Genomic DNA, 24,069 nt, shown 5'->3' on the forward strand with positions numbered 1-24,069 from the left:
TCTCTATGCCTCTCGTTTCCTCCCCTTTCCCCTTGCACTGGATCACCAGTTTCTTTACGGTAGTTCTTTCATGATGTTGGAGTTATACATCATATCCATATGCTTGTGATAGTACCTTAAAATCTGACATGCATAGTATTTTGCTTTCACCAATTCTGGTAAATTCTTGGGTTATTTCCTCTTCAAACATTTCTGAGCTACGTTCAATTTTCTCCTGGAGGTTTCACAACTACATGTATGTTGACCATTTTTATTTCAGCTCCATATCTCAATTTATGTCCGTTACATCCATCAGTTTATCTTTGTTCGAACTTTTCTAATTTTTCTTGATCTACCTATCACATCGGGTTAAGTGATTCTCTTTCAACAATGAAAAATCTATCTTTAATAACTTTATTTTACATTTGCAGAAGTTCCCTACTTCTTTAAAATAATGTCTTATTTCCATAGTGTTTTGTCCCTTTATATTTTGGACTCTTTTATCACTAATTGTTTTCAATACACTTAGAAGTGCTCTCTAAAGGCCCTTCTGTTGGTATTCTTGAGGCTCTAGTTCTGCTGTTTGGTCTATATGCTGACTTGTTCACGTGGACCAAGACTCTCACTTAAACTTTTTTTTAACTCCCTTTCACATTTCAAACACCAGTTTTAGGTGTTTGGTTCCAGGGAGCTTTTTAGGTTACCTAGATCAGCCTGATCTCTATTTCTTGGCAATATATCAATCTCTAGCTATTAGATTAACAAAGGTCTTAAAAACAGTCTTAAAAACAGTCAAACAAGTGCAGGAATAGGGCATCTATTCAATGGGGTCAGAGCTCATACTGCCACATATTTTTCTGGACTAAAATGTGCAAATATTCAAAAATCTCCAAGTGCATTCTCTTTGATACAGTCATTATCCTCACAAGCATTTACTGTACAGAAATTACCATGGAAATATACAATTACTTTAGTTAGCAAACTATGACAGCAATGCTGAAGATGGTAAAAAAAAACTTGTAACATCCTATTTGTCAAACATAAAGAATTAGTTACATATATTGTTGGATCCTGAGGATATAATATGTAGTTGTTTTTAACACTGTCACCGGATACAGAATATAAAAAAGGTAATATATGTATCAAATTCACATATTTGGAGTCAAATCCAAGACTCCACTCATGATATGCATTATATTAAGTAACACTAGGAAAATACTGCCAATTATAATCTGACAGAATGCATTCTTCGGTGGAATTTTTATATTCACTTTCTGAAAGATCAGTGGTTTAGACATAAAATGATGTATCACAACATTCTTATAAGCAAATAAAGAAAAGTTAAACTGGTTGACTCATTCTTAAAGGCCGTCCACAGCCTCACTCCTCTGGACCTGTGCGCCCTGAAGGCGATGCGTGTTTCCCACACAATGCCCTCCGCTGGACACCGAGAGTGACAGCCCCGGGAGAGCTGTCCACAGCCCCGCCCCGGCTTTTCCTCCGAATCTGCTCTCATCCGCTTTGTAAGTTTTGAACCTGAGCTTGCTTGATATTAAAAGGGTTTTTTCTTTTGGGGCAGATTCCTCCCATGGTCCCTAATGGTTTGCAGACTAAGAACAAGGCGGGGGTGGGGGCTCAGGGGCGGGGGTGAAGCCTGCAGAGTAAGCAGGCAGTGACCAACACCTGAGGGCGCACCTGGCCCTGGAAGCAATGGGCACGGCACGTGCAGAGATCAAGACAGAGAGACGTTAACAAGATAATAAGTGGAAAGAGCTTAACTTAACAACTTAGAAATGAGCGTTTCAGTATATGGTTCCTTTGGACATATGAAGTTTACGAATCTCTTCAGGTATCAAAAAGCCATTCTTTTGGGAAAGCAGGGCTAGGGTATTTAACAACTTCTAACCACAGACTTCTTTCTTCTTCACAAAGTATTCTCTGTGCACAGAACACGCTCTCACCCCCACCCCACCGTTATTTCCTTTTAGCCTTACCTCCTCAGAGGACCTTGAAACAAGGCAAGGAACCCTGGGCCTCACAGAACAGACTGAAAGGAAAATTTTAATTGGGGGCTGTGGAGGGGGGCGGGGAGGCGCTCTTAAACGCTCTTTTAAAATTTCTACCCAGAGTTCAATTCCACTTTCATTCCCAAATTAGCATCACCCTCACCATTAACCAACCAGGCATGGAAAACATGAGGCAGTGCTAACTAGTATTCTTCAAAAAGGAAGGCAAAATAGGGTAATTTCAGATAAAATAAAATCAAGAGCGTTCATGTAGTATAGACTTAAATTCTAGGTACAGAGGAATTCATACTAGGTTGAATCCTGGATCTTTAGAAAAGAATGAAGAGCATCAGAAATAATAAATAGCTGTGCAAATATTAAAGACTATTTTTCTTAATTCTTTAAAATACGAAGAATGATTTAAAACTAACATACATGATATTGTCTTGGGGGTCTTTAAGACTTAGGGACACCAATCCTATAGATCAGGGCCCTACCTTATGACCTCATTTAATCTTAAGTACTTCCCTAAAGGTCCCATCTAAATACTGCACAACTGGGGTCAGGGCTTCAACATGTGAATTTTCGGGCATAAGCTTCAGTCCACGTATCATACATGATTACATTACGTGAAATGTTCAGAACGGACAAATCTATAGACAGAAAGTAGATCCGCAGGGAGGTAGGGGACTAAGGAAGTAACAGCTCAAGGATACAGGGTTTCTTTCTGAGATGAGAATGCTCTAAAATGTGATGATTGAATATACCTGTGAATATACTGAAAACAATTGAAATGAACATTTTAAATGGATGAACTGTATGGCATTGTGAATTATATCTCAATAAGACTGCTTTTAGAAAAATTCAACACAATACCAATTGTAATCCACCAATTTTTAGGGGAGAAATTGACAAACTGACAATAAAACTTATTATAGAGAAATGCAAAGGAATTAGAATAGTCAAAAAATCCTGGGGTAGGAGAACAAAGTTGGAAGACTTACACTATCTGACTTTAAGAATTTACATAATGCTACAGTAAGAAATTATAAAAAATGAAAACAGCAACCAATAATCCCACATGAATATAGATGCAACCATACTTCACAAAATATAAACAAATCAAAGTAGTAATACATTCTCCCTTTACACTGGTCACATTTCAATGAAACAATTTTAGTAATAAAACCACATTTACATTGTCAGTTTTAACAAAGGCACCAAACTGCCCCTCTGGGGGGAAACAAATGATGCTGGAATAACTGCAGAGCCACGGCAGCGGAAAGAGCACCCTCCAGCCCCACCTCACACCACACACAAAGACCCAAATGGAAAGGCCCAGACCACAAAGCTTTACGAGGAAAACAGTATCTTTGTGATCCAGACACAGGTTTCTCATAGGCCACAGAAGATAACTGTAAAGGAAAAGAAACAAATTAGGTTTCCTCAAAATAAACTATCTGCTCACTCAAAAACACCATTAAGAAAAGAATAGCAAGCCTCAGAGACTGGGAGGAAAGATCAACAAGACATGTCTGAGAAAAAGCTGGCATCCTAAACAGAGAACTCCTACAACTCAATAATAAAAAGCATATTAATCCCCCCCAAAAACCCCCAAGACTCAGATACTTTACAAAAGATGACATACAAATGGTAAACTAGCATATGAAAATGACTCAACTTCATTAATCATTGGGGACATGCAAATAAAAACCATGAGATACCATGACACACACTTCCAGAATGGCTAAAATGAAAGAGAATGATGTTCCAAGCAGGCGTTGGCAATACTGTGGGGCAACTAGAATTCACAAACACTGCTCACATGAATTCAAAATGATACAGCCACTTTAGAAAAACAGCTGGTCAGTTTCTTACACTGTCAAACATACCATTAACACACAGTGCAGCAATTCCACTGCTCTGTAGGCCCGAGAGATATAAAAGCATTCTGCTCCCCAAAAGATCTCCACTTAGATATAGCTTTCCCCCCTGCTTTAGCCAAAAAAAATGGGTAACAGCCCAGGTACCTATCATTAGAAAAATGAATCAAGCAGCTGTGGTATTCATACAACGGAATATGACTTAGCAAAAGGGAGAAACTACTGCCACCTGGATAACACGGATAAATCTCAAAAATGCCCTGAATGAAAGCAGCCTCACGGGAAGGGGAACATACTCTCTACTGCCCTTTGGATGAACTCCTGGGAACTGCCAAACTAATCTATGGTAGCTGCCGTGGGGGAGGCCAGGATGCCCTGGGAAGCATCAAGGAACCTTCCACAGGGGTGAAGACACCCTCTATCTGGATAGGTTTTTGGGTTACTCAGGCAAATGTGCTAGTCAAAGCTTCTCCACTGGAAACTATAAACAAATTTCAAATTCTAATGATGTACATGCTCAAGCATTTACTGAGAAGTGTATTGATGTCTATAGCTTACTCTGAAACATGCAACATAAAATGGATGGATGGATATATGGATTCAGGGTAGAGAGAGACGTGATTGAGCAAGTCCAGTAAAATGGGTCTTCACCGTAAAATTCTTTTGACTTCTTTTAATGTTTGAAATTTTTTTATGATAAAAGGTTGAAAACTCCAGGACAGAAAATACCATGTAAAAACCTTCAAAGCAAAATATAAAAAACCTAAACTTCTGATGTCTGTTGTTGTTGAGTTGCTAAGTTGTACCCAACTCTTTTGTGACCCTAAGGACTGTAGCCCACCAGGCTCCTCTGTCCATGGGATTTCTCAGGCAAGAACACTGGAATGGGTTGTCATTTCTTCCTCCAAGGGATCTTCCCGACACAGGGATCAAACCATCTCCTGCACTGGCAGGCGGATTCTTTACCACAGAGCAACCAGGGATGCCCAATTAGCTAAAGACAATTAGAAATGCTTTACAGAAATGCTTTACTATCTAAAACCAGAAGCAAAGCTACAAAGCCAGTCATTTACCTACTATGGCAGAAAGTGAAGAGGAACTAAAAAGCCTCTTGATGAAACTGAAAGTGGAGAGTGAAAAAGTTGGCTTAAAGCTCAACATTCAGAAAACGAAGATCATGGCATCTGGTCCCATCACTTCATGGGAAATAGATGGGGAAACAGTGGAAACAGTGTCAGACTTTATTTCTCTGGGCTCCAAAATCACTGCAGATGGTGACTGCAGCCATGAAATTAAAAGACACTTACTCCTTGGAAGGAAAGTTATGACCAACCTAGACAGCATATTCAAAAGCAGAGACATTCCTTTGCCAACAAAGGTTCGTCTAGTCAAGGCTATGGTTTTTCCTGTGGTCATGTATGGATGTGAGAGTTGGACTGTGAAGAAGGCTGAAAGCCGAAGAATTGATGCTTTTGAACTGTGGTGTTGGAGAAGACTCTTGAGAGTCTCTTGGACTACAAGGAGATCCAACCAGTCCATTCTGAAGATCAGCCCTGGGATTTCTTTGGAAGGAATGATGCTAAAGCTGAAACTCCAGTACTTTGGCCACCTCATGCGAAGAGTTGACTCATTGGAAAAGACTCTGATGCTGGGAGGGATTGGGGGCAAGAGGAGAAGGGGACGACAGAGGATGAGATGGCTGGATGGCATCACTGACTCGACGGACGTGAGTCTGGGTGAACTCTGGGAGTTGGTGATGGACAGGGAGGCCTGGCGTGCTACGATTCATGGGGTCGCAAAGAGTCGGACACGACTGAGCAATTGATCTGATCTGAGCAAATGCCTATGTACCACTTTGGTCCTTTTATTATTTTTATTTGTTAAGACTTATTGTAACAGTGCTCTTAACTATGTTGTGACAGATTGATGGCCTGAGACAGGCTGCTAGGCTCCAACTATTTCAATATTTGAGTTGCTCAATTATGTTCATTTTCCCTAACTGTGCCTCTTCTCTGTGTGTGTGCTCAGTCATGTCCAACTCTTTGCAACCCCATGGACTGCAGCCCACCAGGCTCCTCTGTCCACGGAATTTTCCAGGCAAGAATGCTGGAGTGGGTTGCCATGTTCTCCTCCAGGGGATCTTTCCTATCCAGGGATCAAACTTGAGTCTCCTGAGTCTCCTATACTGGCAGGCAGATTCTTTACCATTGAGCCACCAGGGAAGGCCTCTTCATAAGGACAAGCTACTCTTGGTAACTGAAAGCTGGGTTTCACTCAACACTGTGCTTAGTTACTCAGTCGTGTCTGACTCTTCACAACCCCATGGACTGTAGCCCACCAGGCTCCTCTGTCCATGGGGATTCTCCAGGCAAGAATACGGGAGTAGATTGCCATGCCCTCCTCCAGGGGATCTTCCCAACCCAGGGATCAACCCAGGTTTCCCATGTTGCAGGCATTCTTTACCAGCTGAGCCACCAGGGAATTTTGGCAGTAACTGCAACAAGCTACCCCGTCTTCTCGCTCCAGTCTGAACTGACTGCTCTCTGCACCTTCCGGACAGCGCTAATCCAGGAACTCTGTCCTGCTCTCACATTCAACCCATAGGCTGCTGGGTCTCTCTTAATTCTATGTGCACAGAAACTTCATGGTTTTGTCTGTAGGATCCATCTTCTTCATTATCTTCAGCACTAGTGATTTAACATCTTCACTTCTGGGAAGTTATTTTATACTCTCTATGAATACTATTACAAATTCAAAAACTCTTCTCTCCCTGTTTTCCTTTAGAATTTCTAACAGTCAGATATTGGGCCTCCTGGCTTACTTCTGTTTGCAAAGCTACCTGCCCTCATATCTTTCCTTTTTACTGTCCAGCAGCAGTAGCAGTAGCAGCAGCAGCAGGGTCTTCTATTACTGTTCTTTCTAAAACCTGAGCTGCCATTGCAAATGGGAGTTCTTTTCTCAAAGTGTCCTGTTCCGAACTTACTGCCATGAGGAGATTCTCATCTCAGACTTTGCCACTAACATTCAAAAATGTTACTTTTAAAAACATGTTCTTCTTTTCCCTGTATTGTCAGTTTCTTCCTGTTCGCTTTCATTCTATGTGTATTCTGTTTTCACACAACTATTAATCCTTAGTACTCATCATGATAAGGCACTAAAAGCCAACTGGAAAGACCACTGGCCTAAGGAGGCTGGCAGGCCATAGTTCTGCACGGCTCACCTTGTGTGTCGACAAATGCATTTATTTTTCAGGCTGTTCAATTTTTCCAGAGAACTGTTTTGTCCCTAGCATCACCAGCAGTGTTCTGATACGGAATGATGAACCAGTCACTCTAAATGCTAACTTTCTATCACAGCCACGGTTGTTAGTTTCTATTTATCCCAACTTCTGCTAGGCCTCCTGTTTGCAAATTTCTGCGATGTTCCCATTCGGTGTGTCCTAAAGAGAAGTGGCGAGTCTTCTGCCTGGGATACAGGCTCTCAGCATCAGGAGCTCTACACTCGAGGAGAGGGACGTAACAGGCTCTCAGGTCTGCAGACTCTGGATCTATCCCTCACCTCCCAGCACCGCCCGGTCTCACCCCTCCGCCTCTGCCAGGCCGGAGCCTTCAGGTTCTGAGCCTCCGGTCCTAAAGGGCCGTGGGGCTGTCATCGGCACCCTCCTCAGGGACACTCCCTCTAAAGTGATGCTTCCTATACCCCGGGGATCAGTGCGGCGACTCAGTCTGCTTTGCATTAAAGAAAAAGAACAAACAAATAAATGGTTAAATTTCTCATCTAAGCTCTCTTCCATTCTTTGTCTTCACTGATTTAAAATGATTTTATTATGATCATTTTAGTGATGCCACCAATGGGAAAGTCAAAACAAATTTCATCTTCAGCCAGAAGCCCAGAAATCTGCTCCTTTTGTTTCCTGTTTCCATCACCACTACACAACATCATGCTTGGATTGCCAAGATCAAGCTGGTCTTCCTGTGCCTTTGATCTCTTTCCGGTTTTAACTCCATTTGGCTTCCAGATTCATCCTCCTTAAGTCACGGATTCTTAAATCATATGTCCATCTCTGTGGACCTACACCGCTTTCAAAAAATAACAGTAACAAACACATTTACCTGGTCTGCAAGATTCACCATAATCTAGAACTAAGTCCGGTGGCCAGCCTGACAGCATCTACTCCTGGCCAGCATCGTGTCCTCTCGTGGTGCCACTTCCCACTTTCACATCCATCTTTCTCCCTCAAGCAAAACTGTGTAAGGCTTTCTCCCTTTTCTCATTTTTTCCTCCTTATTTATACTCCTCTCTTGAGGTTCACTTAGCTTCCACTAGTTCTTGAAGCCTTCCAACTTCAACAGTGTCAGCATCTTTCTCCCTCCTCTGAGCATCTCCTCTGCAATAATAGCTGTCTGTATTGCCCATCATCAAAGACTTTCAAATTAATGAAATGAGACTATTAAATATTGCATCACATACACACACACACCCTTCCACTGCTTTAAAGCATTTGAGATAGCTTATAATAGCTGAAAGAAAGTGAAAGTCGTGCAATTGAATTCTCCAGTCCGGAATACTGGAGTGTGTAGCCTTTACCTTCTCCAAGGGATCTTCCCAAGCCAGGGATAGAACCCAGGTCTCCCGCATTGCAGGTAGATTCCCATCTGAGCCACCTGGGAAGACCTATAATACTTGAAACACCACAGAAAAAGGAAAAATACAAGCCAGAATAGTATTTACAGAACATAAAAATAAGATAGAACACAAAATTAACAATAACAAAAAGTCAGAACCCTAAAATTAAACAGATGACCTAACTATGAACAATCCGAAATAAACATATTTTGCATCCAGGCTGCTATGTGCCAAAATTAATTTTGGTTTCAGAGTATTTATCTTCAGCATGTCTAATAGCATTTATGTAACAGAACCAATGGTTAAGGCAACCCCACAGCTAACTAACGTGCAAATGCTATCAAAGGAATCAAGGAGAATGCGTTTCTCTATGGTCTTCAACAAAGACGCTTGTTTCTAGAGGAGACAGAACAATTCCGGGTGGTGAGACACCAGCAGAAAAGAATACTGCATCAGGACTGGTCCTCACACTCAGGGGAGGATTCAGAGCAAGTTCCCTGCAGGACCGATAACCAGGGAACCGTCCCAGGCACATGGTTACTAAAACCTGGGAAAGGGTGTTCAAATATATTCCTAAGCTGCACACAAACTCTCGTTTTCTGTATGTGTGTGTGCAGATAACCCGCAGACAGACAGACATGACCGAGACAGCACTGGAGAGACTTGCTCGGGGGATGGGGTGGGGGTGGTGTGTGGCTGAGAAGATGTGTGCTTTTCACTGTGTGCCTTGTTAAATGTCTAGGTTTACAACAGGATTATGTATCTAAAAATCAAAAATTACATAGCAGAAAGACTCCACAGGGATCTACTCTCAAGCCCATGCAGTTTTTCCTATAAGTAAGACTTAGGCCACAAAATGGGTAGTCGTGCCTGACTGTGCAAAGCTTCAGCCCAAAGCCTGGCTGGTCCTTATCTGAGAAGCTGGCCTGGGGACCCATGAGGAGGAAATAGGGGCAATCAAACAGAAGCCTCCTTCAGGAGTCAGTGTGTTGGCTGCTTTACACTAGGGCAGCGACAGCCTGACAAGCCCACGCCGCTGACTTTTAAAACGCTGACCTTGTTTTCAAAAGGTTCCCTTGAAGGGTTCCTCTGGCACCGCTGTCAGACTGGGACAGTGAGCGGGACCCGAGGCAGACACCTGGGGTCTCTGGCCACACTTGGCCATCAAGAGCAGAGCCTGGGCCTACCTCTGAAACAGGCCTACGACTCTTCTGCATCCCACAACTGCTCTATCATTCGCCAAAACACACTCTTCACGTGACTGGTAGGGACAAGTCACCATGAAAGGAGTCAGGTGACAGACGAAGCTTCAGGCAGACATAGCCTGGGTGCCCGCCCCACCTCGGGCATCCAGGCACTGTATGTGACTACACGCCATCCCTGGCTGTGATGCCCAGGGCGCCTGTTAACACTTTATGATTGGGCACCGGCCCCCACTGTCTGTTACCACAGAGCACCAGCCTTACAACATAAAGTCAACACATCTGGGGAATCAATCTGTGACTTTCAGTTACTACCAAACTCAAGCCATTTTCCTTCTGAACAGAACCACTTTCTGCGACCCCTTCTTATCCAAGTGAACTTACAGTGGAAATTTGAGCAGCTGCCTGTATCAACATCATTTGGACGGGCTCTGCATTACAAGCTGTGTCCACAAATGTTCCAGCTGCACCCGCTGGCAGGAGCGGCAGGCCCGCCTCGACCCTGCACTGTCGTCTGCAAAGTTATTAAAGAATCAAGTTCTTTCTGGGCTGTGGCAGGTACGGCTCTGAAAGGGAATATCCCAAATGAAGCAAATAAATTCACATTTCAAAGGCAAAAACTGCATGCAACAGCTTGTGATTAACCACACAATTTGTTTCAACAAAGCTCAAAGTGCTCTGAGTATACACACCATGAATCAAATTAGAAGAAGAAAGCTCAACATACCATGTTTATACTAATAAAACCCCCAAAATTGCCTCCAGAGACAACTACGCGATATGATTACTGAGTTGGCCAAAAGGTTCACTCGGGTTTTTCTGTAACATCTTTATGGCCAACCCGATATAATTTCTATGGGTTTCCTCTGGAAGATAGATTTGGTTTCTCAATCCCCAAAACTATTTTAACAGTACTGTGTCAGTAACGAAAGACAGAAGGAATTTTGCAACCAGTGAAATAACTAGGACTTCTAGTTGCACAAGGGAAAATAGCAAAAACTGATCAACTGTATTTTAAAAAGTAGATTCTATACTGACAGTCTACAAAGCACAGACGAGGTTTTAAAACACCATCCATAAGCCCAGTACCTACGGACAGACACTTTCCATGCTATGCAAAGCTTTTCAAAAGTGCAGATGATGCCCTGGGGGTTCACATCACACAAACCACTTCATATCCTGCGTTCCCCGTTATTAGGCGCATTGTTACATGTCAATGAATAATATTCTTCAGTGAATTTTTAATGGCTGTTTACGGCCATTTATATCAAATCCCTAATGTTGAAGAATGCGGCTGTTTCCCATTGTTTCCAATTATAAAATATTCTGAACCCCTGGCACATACAATTTGAACACAACTGGAGGAGGAAATGGTAACCCACTCCACTATTCTTGCCTGGGAAACGCCATGGACAAAGGAGCCTGGTGCGCTGCAGTCCGTGGGGTCGCTAAGAGTCAGACAGGACTTTAGTGACTCAGCGCATTTCCTTAGGACAGTTAAAAGTTATAAAACAAAAATCAGTGGGCCAAAGTACCTTTTGATGTCTATATTTCTAAACTTCCCCAGAAAGACCACAGCAAATTGATACCACCTGACTGTGGCAACTCCAGCTTCCTTCACTTGGGCCAGCACTGGCTACGATCATTTCTCTAAAACGGCTGTCAAGCTGATAGGTTTACAATGTCTTAAATTCTTCATTTCTTTAACAATTAAGAGGTTGAAAATTTCCCTACAGGCATACTGACCTTTTGCATTTCTTCGGTCTGTGAACCAATTATATCCTTCAGAGCCTTATTCTAAAAATGTGGATAAATGTGTATATATATGTGTGTGTGTATATATATGTGTGTGTATATATATATGTGAAGAGCTGTGTATGTTTGGAAAAAAATACTTCTATACATTTAAGTTTACTTGATGAAAGCCATGTTTGTTAGGTGAGCAAAACCGGATTAATGTTATGACTCCTGAATAAAAAGTACAAGATGAGAGATGTCCAAATACCTTCACTGGCTGTGTGGTTATCTCAAGATGGGCTGGGACCATCATCAAGACACTGTGAAAACAATTTGACATTCTTTCTGTCTGATCTGCTTTTCGCGGAGCCCGAGTTTCTATACAGGACAGAGAATCCTGGGCAGGTGGGCCGGGAAGGCGGCTGCCACTTGGAACACTGGCCCCGTGGCCACAGCTGCCGTGCAGGAGCCGGCGGGGGGGAGCCGGCGACCGAGAACAGTGATGGCAGCGGCGATGCCACGCCCGGCTGGCGGGCGCTGAGCAGCAGCAGGACCGCGCGCCCTGGGGGGCTCTCAGCCCTGCCAGGGGCCGGGGAGCTGCTCTGGGGGGAGAGCGCCCCCACCCCAGTGATGCGAACTGAGCTGCAGACTGTGGCTGCTCCTGCTGCTATTGAGTCGCTTCAGTCGTGTCCAACTCTGTCCGACTCCACAGACGGCAGCCCACCAGGCTCCTCTGTCCATGGGATTCTCCAAGCAAGAATACTGGAGTGGGTTGCCATTTCCTTCTCCACGCAGACTGTGGGGACAGAGCTTAACTGCAAATTCTGAATATGCCTGTATTCCAACTTGTGGACAGGTAAGCAGCCCAGGCTAGGAAATAGGAACGTCATCCTTAATGCAACTGCCAGGGAAAAAAGGAACTTTGAAATCAGAATAAACTCAGCTCACAGCACCACAGGGAGGAAAACAGACCCTGTCAAGTGTCTGAGAACTTCTGCAGGCAGAGAGGAAAAAGAAAAAGAGAAAGACATCAACACAGAAGTTTAAACTGATTCCAAGGGAGGCTAAAATTATGATTTGAGGTGAGTAACAACTTCAGAAAAAAAAGAATGACTTGGAAGTGAGAAGCAGGAAGACCGGGGGCCTAGCAAAACCAACAAACTTAACCAGATGGCCTGCCAGCTAGACTAGCCGTGACCAGCTGCTGCGGGTATGCCACGGGGGTCCCCTCATCACGCCGCACCCCCTGCCCAAAGTCAGGACCTGTGCCTGCTCTCTGAGCTGGGCATGGAAACACAGTGGTGTCAAGAAGCTCAAACAGGAGACTTCCCTGGTGGCTTAGTGGTAAAGAATCCACCTGCCAATGCAGGGGACATGGGTTCAATCCCTGGTCCAGGAAGATTCCGCAAGCTTCAGAGCAACTGCTACTGAAGCCCGAGCTCCCCAACAAAACCGCAACTAGAGAGCAGCCTGTGCTCAGCACAACCAGAGAAAAGGCCTGTGCAGCAATGAAGACCCAGCACAGCCATAAATTAATGAATTATTTTTTAAAAAAAAGAAAAAAACCGAAGAGGAAACTTCACTACCCATTTCAAGTTCAAAAGAAAAAAGAAAGAAAATCTACTATTATTTACCCACCAGCATAGACTGTACTCCTATATTTTACTCCAAAAAGAAAAAACAAAAAAAGTTGCTGCACTGTGCTGTACACACCTAAGACAGAAAATCAGACCTGCTAACGGGCAGCCAGTGGGGAGCCTGGCTACAGGCTGAACTTTAAGGAGGAAAGGGAAGCCTTTGTGAACGGCTGAGAACAAAGTTATTAATAACTGAACTAGATCTTTCTGACTCAGGTGCTCTGGAACCTTTTTTTTTTTTTCACTTTCCTCAAGTTGCCTTCTCTTTCTTCTGCTACTCTGAGTTGAGAAATCAAGAAGAACATTTATGCTGTACAATAACCCACCTTCTTGTTATAGTACCAGGGAATGCCAGTGGTTGCTAAATGCTCTAGGAACACTAGCTGCCATTCCAGAAGTTGGTTACTTTTCTCTGGAAAATGTGTCACATGTTTCTTGAAGATAAACAGAGGGTAAAGATCTCGTAAAGATCTCGCTGTGAGCTGCTGTCTACAGTGACGAAGGGGAAAGGACCCCTCCTCCTTCTTCCGGCCAGCCCTCCTCCAACAGGCCCTGGTCTGACTGCAGAAGGGAGACGCAGTCTGCTCCTCCTCCCCAGGACCCGAAGTACCTCCCAGCCTGAAACACAACCTCACAAACCAGGGCTAGAACATCCGTCACTGGAAACCAGCCTGGGAGATTATTTTAAAGAGCGACGCAGCTAAGCGGTTACATGGAGACTGAAGGTACACCCGAAAGAGAAAGCTTTCACAAACGCTTTTATGTAAACTGAGGCTGAGACAGAACTGTGGTATGGCGACACACAGTTTCCAAAAGCTGTGTGTAAATGACTGAAATGGAAGTGAAGATGCGTTCTAGAAAAATGTGCCAGATGACTTGAGCTCCTCTATACTGGAAAATAACACTGATGTTAAAAAATGCAGGTGAAGGAGGGAGCAGAATTTTATGATTTTCAGTAATTCAATTAATAAACACAAGTAGACATTCTGTTTCATCTGTATCCTAAAAGTTAATCTTTAAGGGTTGATCAGACTCTTTTGGAACTTCCTAAGGAAAATACAGAAAATATTTTGAGAACTATGGCTCATTCACATACAGAATCTGAAGGCCACAGAATGGATAAAGGCAGTTTCCAGAGTCAGGCTACTAAGAGTTTCAGATGAGCGTCATCACTGCCCAGTGGTTGCTATAACAACTAGGCAAGTTACCCAAGCTTTGGGAGACCGGGTTTCCGACAGCACCACAGGAGGGTTACTACCACCAGCCCTCGTGGGTGACTGATGAAAGCCTCCAAGCAGATGCAGATGGTTCCCAGCACAGTGTCTGATACCCAGGACTCAAATGACAGCTCTGGTTTCACAAATAATACCTAAGGAATTAATGTCAAGTTCAGAATCTCCAATCTCTTTTTTACGGGGGAGGGAAGAAGTAGAAAAGAACAGTTTTATTGCTTTGCCAGCAAAGTGGGGCACGGTGGGTTCATGACCTGAAAAACTGCGTGTCCCAACCCAGGAGGGTTTGGTGAGGAGTTTTACAGCAACAGCTCAAGGGTGGCAGATTCTCTACTCTTAATAAATGTACTAAATAAATGAAACTATTATCTTCTCAGACAAAACTAGAAGAATCTTATTCAAGAGTTATTCCTGAAAAAAAAAAAAATTAAAATGGAAGGTATCAAAATGACAAACTATATTTATAGAATAAAAGAATTTAGTAATTGCAGCAGGCAGAGAAAGAGTTCTAAGACCAAAACATTATACTGAACAAAGACCAATCTGGGCTGGTCAAAAATGAAAACTAGTAAGTTCCCTGGAGACAAACTAGCAACTAAATTTCCATCGTTTCTATTCTAGCACTCCCCTGTTGTTCCTGTGCAGAAATCCAACCAAAGGCCTTGTTTCATCACCATCTTTAGCTCTAGGACTTATAAGAATTAAACAAAATAACCAACCAACCAAAAAAAAAAAACCACACCTCAAAAACCTCCACCACAAAACCTGCCACACCTAGCTAGCCACAACCTTCTTGAGGGGACCAATACCCTCTTTATTTGTAAAGATTACGGCCTCCTTAAAAGTATTTGACACGTCACATGACCCAATGATTCCACTCTTACATATACACGTGCTTTTTAACACATGCCTACACAAAACACAAAAACTCACGCACAATATTTATAACAACATGATTCATAATAGCCAGATATCCATCACTGACGGATGAATAAGCAAAATATGGAATATGCATCAAATTCAGCTGTAAAAAGGAATGATGTGCTGACACGTGCTGCAACAAGAATGAGGCCTGGAAACATCATGCTAAGTCAAAGAAGCCAGCCACAGAAGACCACACGCTGTATGATTCCATTTATGTGAAATGTCCAGAATAGGCAAATTCATAGAAACAGAAAGCAGGTTAGCAGTTGCCAGGAACTGGGGGGAGGACAGAATGGGAAGTGACTAGCGAGGGTGCAGTTAGTTGCTCTGGGGGTGATGAAAAGCCTCGAAGTTTAGACAGTGGTTACGGCTGCACGATGCACGAGTGCACCTGAATGCCGCACTGTGCACTTAACCAGGGTGCGCTTCATGGGTGTGTGAACTGTAACTCAATCATGGGTGTGTGAACTGTAACTCAGTCATGGCTGTGTGAACTATAACTCAGTCATGGCTGTGTGAACTATAACTCAATAAAGCGGCAATTCGAAGTATTCTACAGTGTAAGTATACATGTATTTATGAATATTGGTCTATACCCACAATAAGTTTTCATTTTAGAGATAGACATATAGCTTCATACCTATTCAAATTAATGTTAAACTTTTTTTAAGGCCATAAAATATTAGCAGAGTCGAGGGCCTCCTGGACTATCACATAACCAAGTTTGACTATCACTGATACACATTAAAGCTTTAAACTTAAATCTGCACTGAACTAACAACTTTAAACTCCTAAAATTAGCAAATCAGCAGCAATCCGCCCTTTGGTGAGCTAGCTTCAACTGTAATTTCTGATATCTGAATGGACTCGAGAAATTCTACAAGTTAAGTAGTACGCCTTGGTGTACACACACACAGCCATCTCCTGGTACCACCCCACCTTCCCATGCCAGAAGCTGTGGGTGCTCTAGTCCCTCAATAAAATGGCCAGTCCAGTTGAGTTCCACATCTGAGGATCAGGAGGGCCGACTGCATACAGCAGACAACACAACCTTCCAAGCACACGGCAGTCCCTGGCACCTACCAGGGACCATACAGAGTGAAATACCTGAACACCGTATTTGTAAAACAAGGCCACAACAATATAACTTTTGCTCTACGTGGTGACCCTTTACGTGGGAGTCGCAAGCCTGTCCCATGAAGGACCAGACGGTAACTATTTTCGGCTTTGTGGACCAGACCACTTTGGATGCGAGCTCTTCCACCCTGCCCCCATTGCGAGGGCAGCCCCGGACAATACAGACACCAAAGCCCCCAGCGGTAAGCAGCACCCTGCCACAGAACTTCCTGCCCTGGTCGAAGTGATTACCTACTGTGCACTTAGAACACGGGTGCCACGACTACTGATTCCAAATGCAAACAGCCACGAGCGGCTCCTGGGCTGAACAGCACTGCCTTAGACCACCATGTAGCCACTTTCACCTCTGTCATAAACGCAGAAAGAGTAAAGGAGTTAACTTTGAAGGCTAAAAATGAACCTTACTGATTCTATCATAGGATGAACTGCAGAGAGAACACGTGATGTAAAATTTCTAACGAGTCACGGGTCGGACCAGTAAAGGATCGAAATCCTACGCAAACGACCTCGGCTGACACGGGAGGATACGTGTAGAGTTCCATGTATCTGGACTTGGCCATGCTCTGTCTGGTGTACACTTGCTGGATGCCAGCTCTGAGGTCGTCCCAGATCTGGTCGAGGCCGATCTGCTTGAGTCCGTGGGGGTTCTGACTCCGGTTGGATGACATGGTGAGTAATATTCTGAAGTCGTCCAGTGCAGCAATCCTTAGTCAAGGTTCAGCTAATTCTCCATCAGATGAAAATATACAGTTATCATTCCAAATTTATTCACAGCGGCTCAGAAAGGATGTCCTTTGAATGGAGAGAATGAAATCTCATCGCAGGCAAACCTGAAGAAGAAATACAGGGAACTGATTAGTCCTCTCTCAACAAACATCCTGCCTCACGGGGCGGGGGCAGTGTGAGAGGACGCTGCGCACATGCTGACGGCAACACTGGGTCTGCGGGCCCCGGCAGGCGCCTCTGCACGCTGACCCGGAGATTACCTCGCTTTCTATGTGACAACACACTCACAGAACATGGTCTGTGTAATATGCGTATGTAGACGCTTAGTTCAAAATCATTTTGCTTATTAGAGTGCGCGGAGAAGAGCTGGTAAAACTTATACACAAGCACAACTAACATGCTGTTTCGCTGGCCTTCAAAAGGTCTACATTACTTGACCTACGTAACAGTTAGACAAACTCAAAGGAAAAAAGGCAAAGGAAATGTCCAGAAAGAGCAACACAAACAGCTAACAGAAAAAGCCAAATGTTCAAACTAGTTACCTGTGAGTTAAAAATAAAAAAAAGTCACTTAGCATCTGGCAAAACACAAATGGTGGTGAGGCAGAAAGTGAGGGGGAATGGTCACTCCTTTTGGGGGGAGACGAGGAGCGGTGGGCAGCTTGTGAGATCTTACTTCCTGCACCAGAGATTGACTCTGGACCCCGACAGTGAGAGCACTGAGTCCCACTGGACGGCCAGTGAATCCCGGTCACTCCTTTTTTAGAAGGGAATTGGGCAAGAATTATCAACATTTAAAATGTACCCTGAACTTAGGGAGACCTGGCTTTGAAGCTTAGCTCCACACCTACAGATATATGGTCATGGGCAAGTTACTTCTCACTGCTCTAAGCCTCAATTTCCTAGCCAGCAAAATAGGGGCAGGTCTATTTAACACACAGTAAACACTTGACAAGGGGTGAAGTGAAGACTGGAGTGGGGAGCCTTTCCCTTCTCCAGGGGATCTTCCCAACCCAGGGATCAAACCCAGGTCTCCCGTATTGTAGGCAGATTCTTTACCAAATGAGCCACCAGGGAAGCCCAAGAATACTGGAGTGAGTAGCCTATCCCTTCTCCAGTGGATCTTCCCGACCCAGGAATTGAACCGGGGTCTCCTGCATTGCAGGTGGATTCTTTACCAACTGAGCTATCAGGGTTGACAACTGGTAATGGCTATTATCTCTAAGTGTATGAAGCAACTGCAAAATACAATTTATAATGCCTCAGGATTATGAATCCACAGATAAAGAACATTAGCTATCCAATATTGTGTTAAGTCAGTACTTTTCAATATAAAACATTACAGACATACTTCGAGGAGTGTCTATGTATATCACATCAAAATGTGGTGGTTTTTAAACAAGTATTTCTGGTGCGAAACTAGGAAACATCAAATTACTTCAATGGCTCCAAAAAATAAATGCTGGGAGGTACATGGTATCTGGAACACTAAGAACGGGTGTCACAGGCTGCAAGGGATTCAGTGCACCCTGCACCTCAGTGGCTGCACGGAGCTCTCTGTGGGCTAAGGCACCTTTAAGAACAGTGGGAGCCACACAAGTGGACTGCGCCTGAACTTCTAAAGCCTAAATCAACTCTGATACTTAGAACCTAAGCTATGGGGCTTAATATTTTATGAAACCACAACATCATTCCTAATCTTAAAAACACTTCACGTCATACATGCAAATAGGTACATCCAAAAGTGAAACATAAAAATGTCTAACACAAGAATGAATCCTCTTAGTTTTAAGAAACTAACACCTCAGCAACCACTTTGCAAATGTTTTCTGACTTCAATCTGCCTTTTCTTGACCTTGCATGGTACATGCCACCACCCCACTTGAGAGGAACTGGGGTGTTCTGGATTGGTAGTGAGACTGAAGGCGGCAGGGCACACAACCTTTAAAAGAATGACACAGCCCAAGGACACGACACAAACTGCTTAGAAGCGACCAGGTCCAAGATGGCGGGCAGCTGACTTCCACTAGACCTTGGGTCTCGGGGCACACTTGCTGCAACACCTCAGCACGCTCCGCGACACACCCACGGGCACCAGAACGGTTCCAAGGATGGCCATAAAAGGGCAAAAAGTGGGTAGTGGCCCACTTTCTGGAAATTCTCATCCCTTCCCCAAAACAGCTGAATTTCTCCTCCACTGGGTCTTGGTGTGCACAAGATGTCACATGCTAGCTAGCAAGGTTAAGTTTTGCCAAGAGAACACACTGGTCCTATCAAACACCCTCTTCCAAAAACACAAAAGACAACTCTACTCATGGACATCACCAGATGGTCAACACCGATATCAGACTGGTTATATACTTTGCAGCTGAAGATGGAGAAGCTCTATACAGTCAGCAAAAATGAGACCAAGAGCTGACTGTGGCTCAGATCATGAACTCCTTATTGCAAAATTCAGACTTAGATTGACGAAAGTAGGGAAAACCACTAGACCATTCAGGTATGACCTAAATCAAATCCCTTATGGTTATACAGTGGAAATTCAAGGGATTAGATCTGATAGACAGAGTGCCTGAAGAACTATGGACGGAGGTTTGTGACATTGTACAGGAAGCAGTGATCAAGAGCATCCCCAAGAAAAAGAAAAGCAAAAATGCAAAATGGTTGTCTGGGGAGGCCTTACAAACAGCTGAGAAAAGAAGAGAAAGGCAAATGACAAAAGGAAAGACCTACCCATCTGAATGCAGAGTTCCAAAGAACAACAAGGAGAGGTAAGAAAACCTTAAGTGAACAATGCAAAGAAATAGAGGAAAACAATAGAATGGGGAAGACTAGAGATCTTGTCAAGAAAATCAGAGCTACCAAGGGAACATTTCATACAAAGATGGGTACAATAAAGGACAGAAACGGTACGGACCTGAGAGAAGCAGATGATATTAGGAAGAGGTGGCAAGAATACACAGAAGAGTAGACTCCTCTGGTGATTCAGTAGCTAAGACTCTGAGCTCTGAAAGCAGGGGGCCTAGGTTCAATCTCTGGCCAGGGAACTAGATCCCACATGCCGCAACTAGAACCCAGAGCAGCCAAAAAAAAAAAAATACACAGAAAAATTGCACAAAAATGGTCTTAATGACCCAGATAACCACGATGGTGTGATCACTCACCTAGAGCCAGACATCCTGGAGTGTGAAGTCAAGAGGCCCTTAGGAAGTATTACTACAAATAAAGCTAGTGGAGTTAATGGAATTTCAGCTGAGCTATTTCAAATCCTAAAAGATGATGCTGTTAAAAGTGTTGCACTCAATATGCCAGCAAAAGGTCAGTTTTCATTTCAATCCCAAAGAAGGACAGTGCCAAAGAATGTTCAAACTACCACACAATTGCACTCATTTCACATGCTAGCAAGGTAATACTCAAAATCCTTCAAAGTAGGCTTCAACAGTATGTGAACCAAGAACTTCCAGATGTACAAGCTAGATTTCGAAAAGGCAGAGGAATCAGAGATCAAATTGCCAACATTCACTGGACTATAGAAAAAGCAAGGAAAGTCCAGAAAAACATCTACTTCACTGACTACACTAAAGCCTTTAACTGTGTGGATCACAACAAACTGTGGAAAATTCTTCAAGAGATGGGGATACCAGACCACCTTACCTGCCTCCTGAGAAACCTGTATGCAGGTCAAGAAGCAACACTTAGAACCAGACACGGAACAACGGACGGGTTCAAAATTGGGAAAGAAAGGAGTACATCAAGGCTGTCTACTGTCACCCTGCTTATTTAACTTATGTGCAGAGTACATCACGAGAAACGCTGGGCTGGATGAAGCTCAAGCTGGAATCAAGATTGCTGGGAGAAATATCAATAACCTCAGATATGCAGGTGCAGGTGACACCATTCTTATGGCAGAAAGTGAAGAGGAACTAAAAAGCCTATTGATGAAGTGAAAGAGGAGAATGAAAAAGCTGGCTTAAAATTCAACTTTCAGAAAACTAAGATCATGGCATCTGGTCTCAACCCTTCATGGCAAACAGACGAGGGGGGCGGGGGGGCGGCGGTGGGAAACAACTGAAATAGTGACAGACTTTATTTTCTTGGGCTCCAAAATCACTGTGGACAGTGACTACAGCCATTAAATTAAAAGACACTTCTTGGAAGGAAAGCTATGACCAACCTAGATAGCATATTAAAAAGCAGAGACATTACGTTGCCAACAAAGGTCCCTGTAGTCAAAGCTATGGTTTTTCCAGTAGTCACGTATGGATGTGAGAGTTGGACCATAAGGAAAGCTGAGCACCAAAGAATTGATGCTTTTGAACTGTGGTGTTGGAGAAGACTCTTGAGAGTCCCCTGGACTGCAAGGAGATCCAACCAGTCAATCCTAAAGGAAATCAACCGTGAACATACATTGGAAGGACTAACGCTAAAGCTCCAATACTTTGGCTACCTGATGTGAAGAGCTGACTCATTGGAAAAGACCCGGATACCGGAAAAGATTGAGGGTAGAGGAGAAAGGGGTGACAGAGCATGAGATGGTTGCATGGCATCACCAACTTAATGGACCTGAGTTTGAGCAAACTTTTGGAGGTAGTGAAAGACAGGGAAGCCTGGTGCGCTGCAGTCCATGGGGTTGCAAACAGTTGGACATGACTGAGAGACTCAACAAAAATAACAAGGCACTTATCATCCCACCTCACTTCCACCCCAGGGGCAAGGTTAATAAGGTACACTGAATAAAATGGTCAGTGATTTTATTTTTCCCCACAACCTCATTGTCCCCATTCAACATCAGCACCCAAATGTGCTCGCTCTTTCTATTGTACATCTGATTCCAGTTATGAGTCTTACTGTATCAGAGTAACCGGTATTCCAAGATCAAACACAATCTCTCATGTTAAAATATCAAGTCTACTTTATTACACACATTTTCTGTCTAGTTCTACGCGTGGGAATCTGGTGCCACAGCCAAGTCTTGGCTCATGTGGTGAAAATTCAGCCAACTATCTTACTTCTGCTTTTAGGTGCTTTACTGTTTTCCCTTTCAAATGAGTCATTCCCATTTTCTGGTTGTCCTCACTGAGTATCCAAAATCTACACAGTTCACAAAAATTCACATGTCATTACTGACTTAATTGAGAAGTTGAAAGAGGCTAACCTCATCTTCAATGGCACCCTACTCCAGTACTCTTGCCTGGAAAATCCCATGGACGGAGGAGCCTGGTGGGCTGCAGTCCATGGGGTCGCGAAGAGTCGGACATGACTGAGCGGCTTCACTTTCACTTTTCACTGTCATGCATTGGAGAAGGAAATGGCAACCCACTCCAATATTCTTGCCTGGAGAATCCCAGGGACAGAGGAGCCTGTTGGGCTGCCGTCTCTTGGGTCGCACAGTCAGACACAACTGAAGCGACTTAGCAGCAGCAGCAACCTCATCTTCTATTTTTAATAACCCCCAGAGAGTCTCCCATTTATAATATTTAACATTTATCACTTATCCTACAATAGAGAAAGCTAAAACTACATCTAAAAGGAAACATTAAAAGTAAGAACATCAGAGAAATATCTTAAAAATCAGGCCATGTGCTAACAGCAGCTGACCTGCTGGTCTCAGGCTGGGCTCTCTGGAGCAAATGCCTGGACAGAGTTTGGTGGTAAATGCTTCTTCGGGATGACATCTGTGAGGGGCAGGGGAGGATGCAGGCCTGGGCAGAGAGGGGCTGAACCGTGAGGTGGCCCCCGCCCGGGAGGCGTCCAGCGCTGCCTGGACTGGCACACAGGGCAGCACAGTCTGTGCTTCCGCTCCTGGGGGCTCAGTCCCCGCAAGTGCGCTGGGTGGGGAGGTCAGGGAGGACCTTACAGCTGGAGGGCCTCTGGGAGTCCAGCCCCTCCCTGAAGGGGCACGTGGGTGGGGCCTGAATGGATAGGGGATGCTCTGGTGATGGAGTTCCCACCTTGGGGTGGGGGTGGGGAGCTGTGTTTGGATTTCATCTGCTTATGTATTCCTCCTGAATATTCATTGGAAGGACTGATGCTGAAGCTCAAACTCCAATACTTTGGCCATGTGATTCGAAGAACTGACTCATTTGAAAAGACCCTAATGCTGGGAAAGATTGAAGGCGGGAGAAGGGGATGACAGAGGATGAGATGGTTGGATAGCATCACCGACTCTATGGACATGAGTTTGAACAAACTCCAGGAGTTGGTGATGGACAGGGAAGCCTGGTGTGCTGCAGTCCATGGGGTCACAAAGAGTTGGACACGACTGAGCGAAGGAACTGAACTGACTGGATGCATCCCTCAATGTTTGATAGTGAACTGTTTGGAATAATAAATACAATAACATAGGTGCCCATAAAAGACTGGCTTATCTGTCAGTGTGGAATTTTCAGGAATAAAACCACTTTACAAACCACCTGCCTTCCATCCCATAACCAGGCCCTCAAGAACTATCAATAACCTCAGGCGGACCTTATGAAAAGTCAGAGGCTGAAATGGTTTTGGGGTAAGGGATAAAAATACTTTCCTAATAATTCACATCCCACAGCCATGAAACTTAGGGATGTCCAAAATGCCAGGAGATACTAAAAACAAAAAACAAAACTAAACCTAATATATACTTAGAAAGTCGGGCAAAAGCAGTCTGTTACATTAACTCCTTGGCATCACAGGGTTTCTGATCGCGGTCATGAATATCCAGGAGGAACGCTCAAGTTTTCAGACAGAGAAACTGCAGACTGGCTGCTTTCAGTGGATGCACAGGAAACCAAGGCACAAAATGCAACCAACCCAGGGCGGGAACCTGTGGGCAGAGCCTGCTGTCCTGTCCCACCCCAGCCCTGGGCTCAGAAGCCCGGACCAGTCACAGCACTGCTCACATCACCCTCCCCTCCCCCAACCAAGTAAGATAAGGGAGCAGAACCCAAGAGTCAAAACAAAGATGTCTAAGAGGAGCAGGGAGGTTGGATATTCAAGGACTTGCCT

At 44.1% G+C, this 24,069-nt stretch overlaps 1 protein-coding gene across 6 annotated transcripts in view; it reads right to left on the reverse strand.

The window, feature by feature from the left end:
* The window catches only part of CUL1 (cullin 1), an 88,497-nt gene that overhangs the window by 36,168 nt on the left and 28,260 nt on the right, over window positions 1–24,069 (reverse strand). For all 6 annotated transcript variants that reach the window (XM_086395100.1, XM_086395098.1, XM_086395097.1 and 3 more), the window contains one exon: window positions 16,892–17,193. In XM_086395100.1, the coding sequence (XP_086251226.1) occupies window positions 16,892–17,031 (140 nt within the window). In that variant the 5' untranslated portion in view covers window positions 17,032–17,193. The remainder of the gene's footprint in view (window positions 1–16,891; window positions 17,194–24,069) is intronic.

Source organism: Bos grunniens, chromosome 4, assembly GCF_055505025.1.
Source record: "Bos grunniens cultivar Pamir isolate PY7600 chromosome 4, Bosgru_T2T1.0, whole genome shotgun sequence".
Lineage (NCBI taxonomy): Eukaryota > Metazoa > Chordata > Mammalia > Artiodactyla > Bovidae > Bos > Bos grunniens.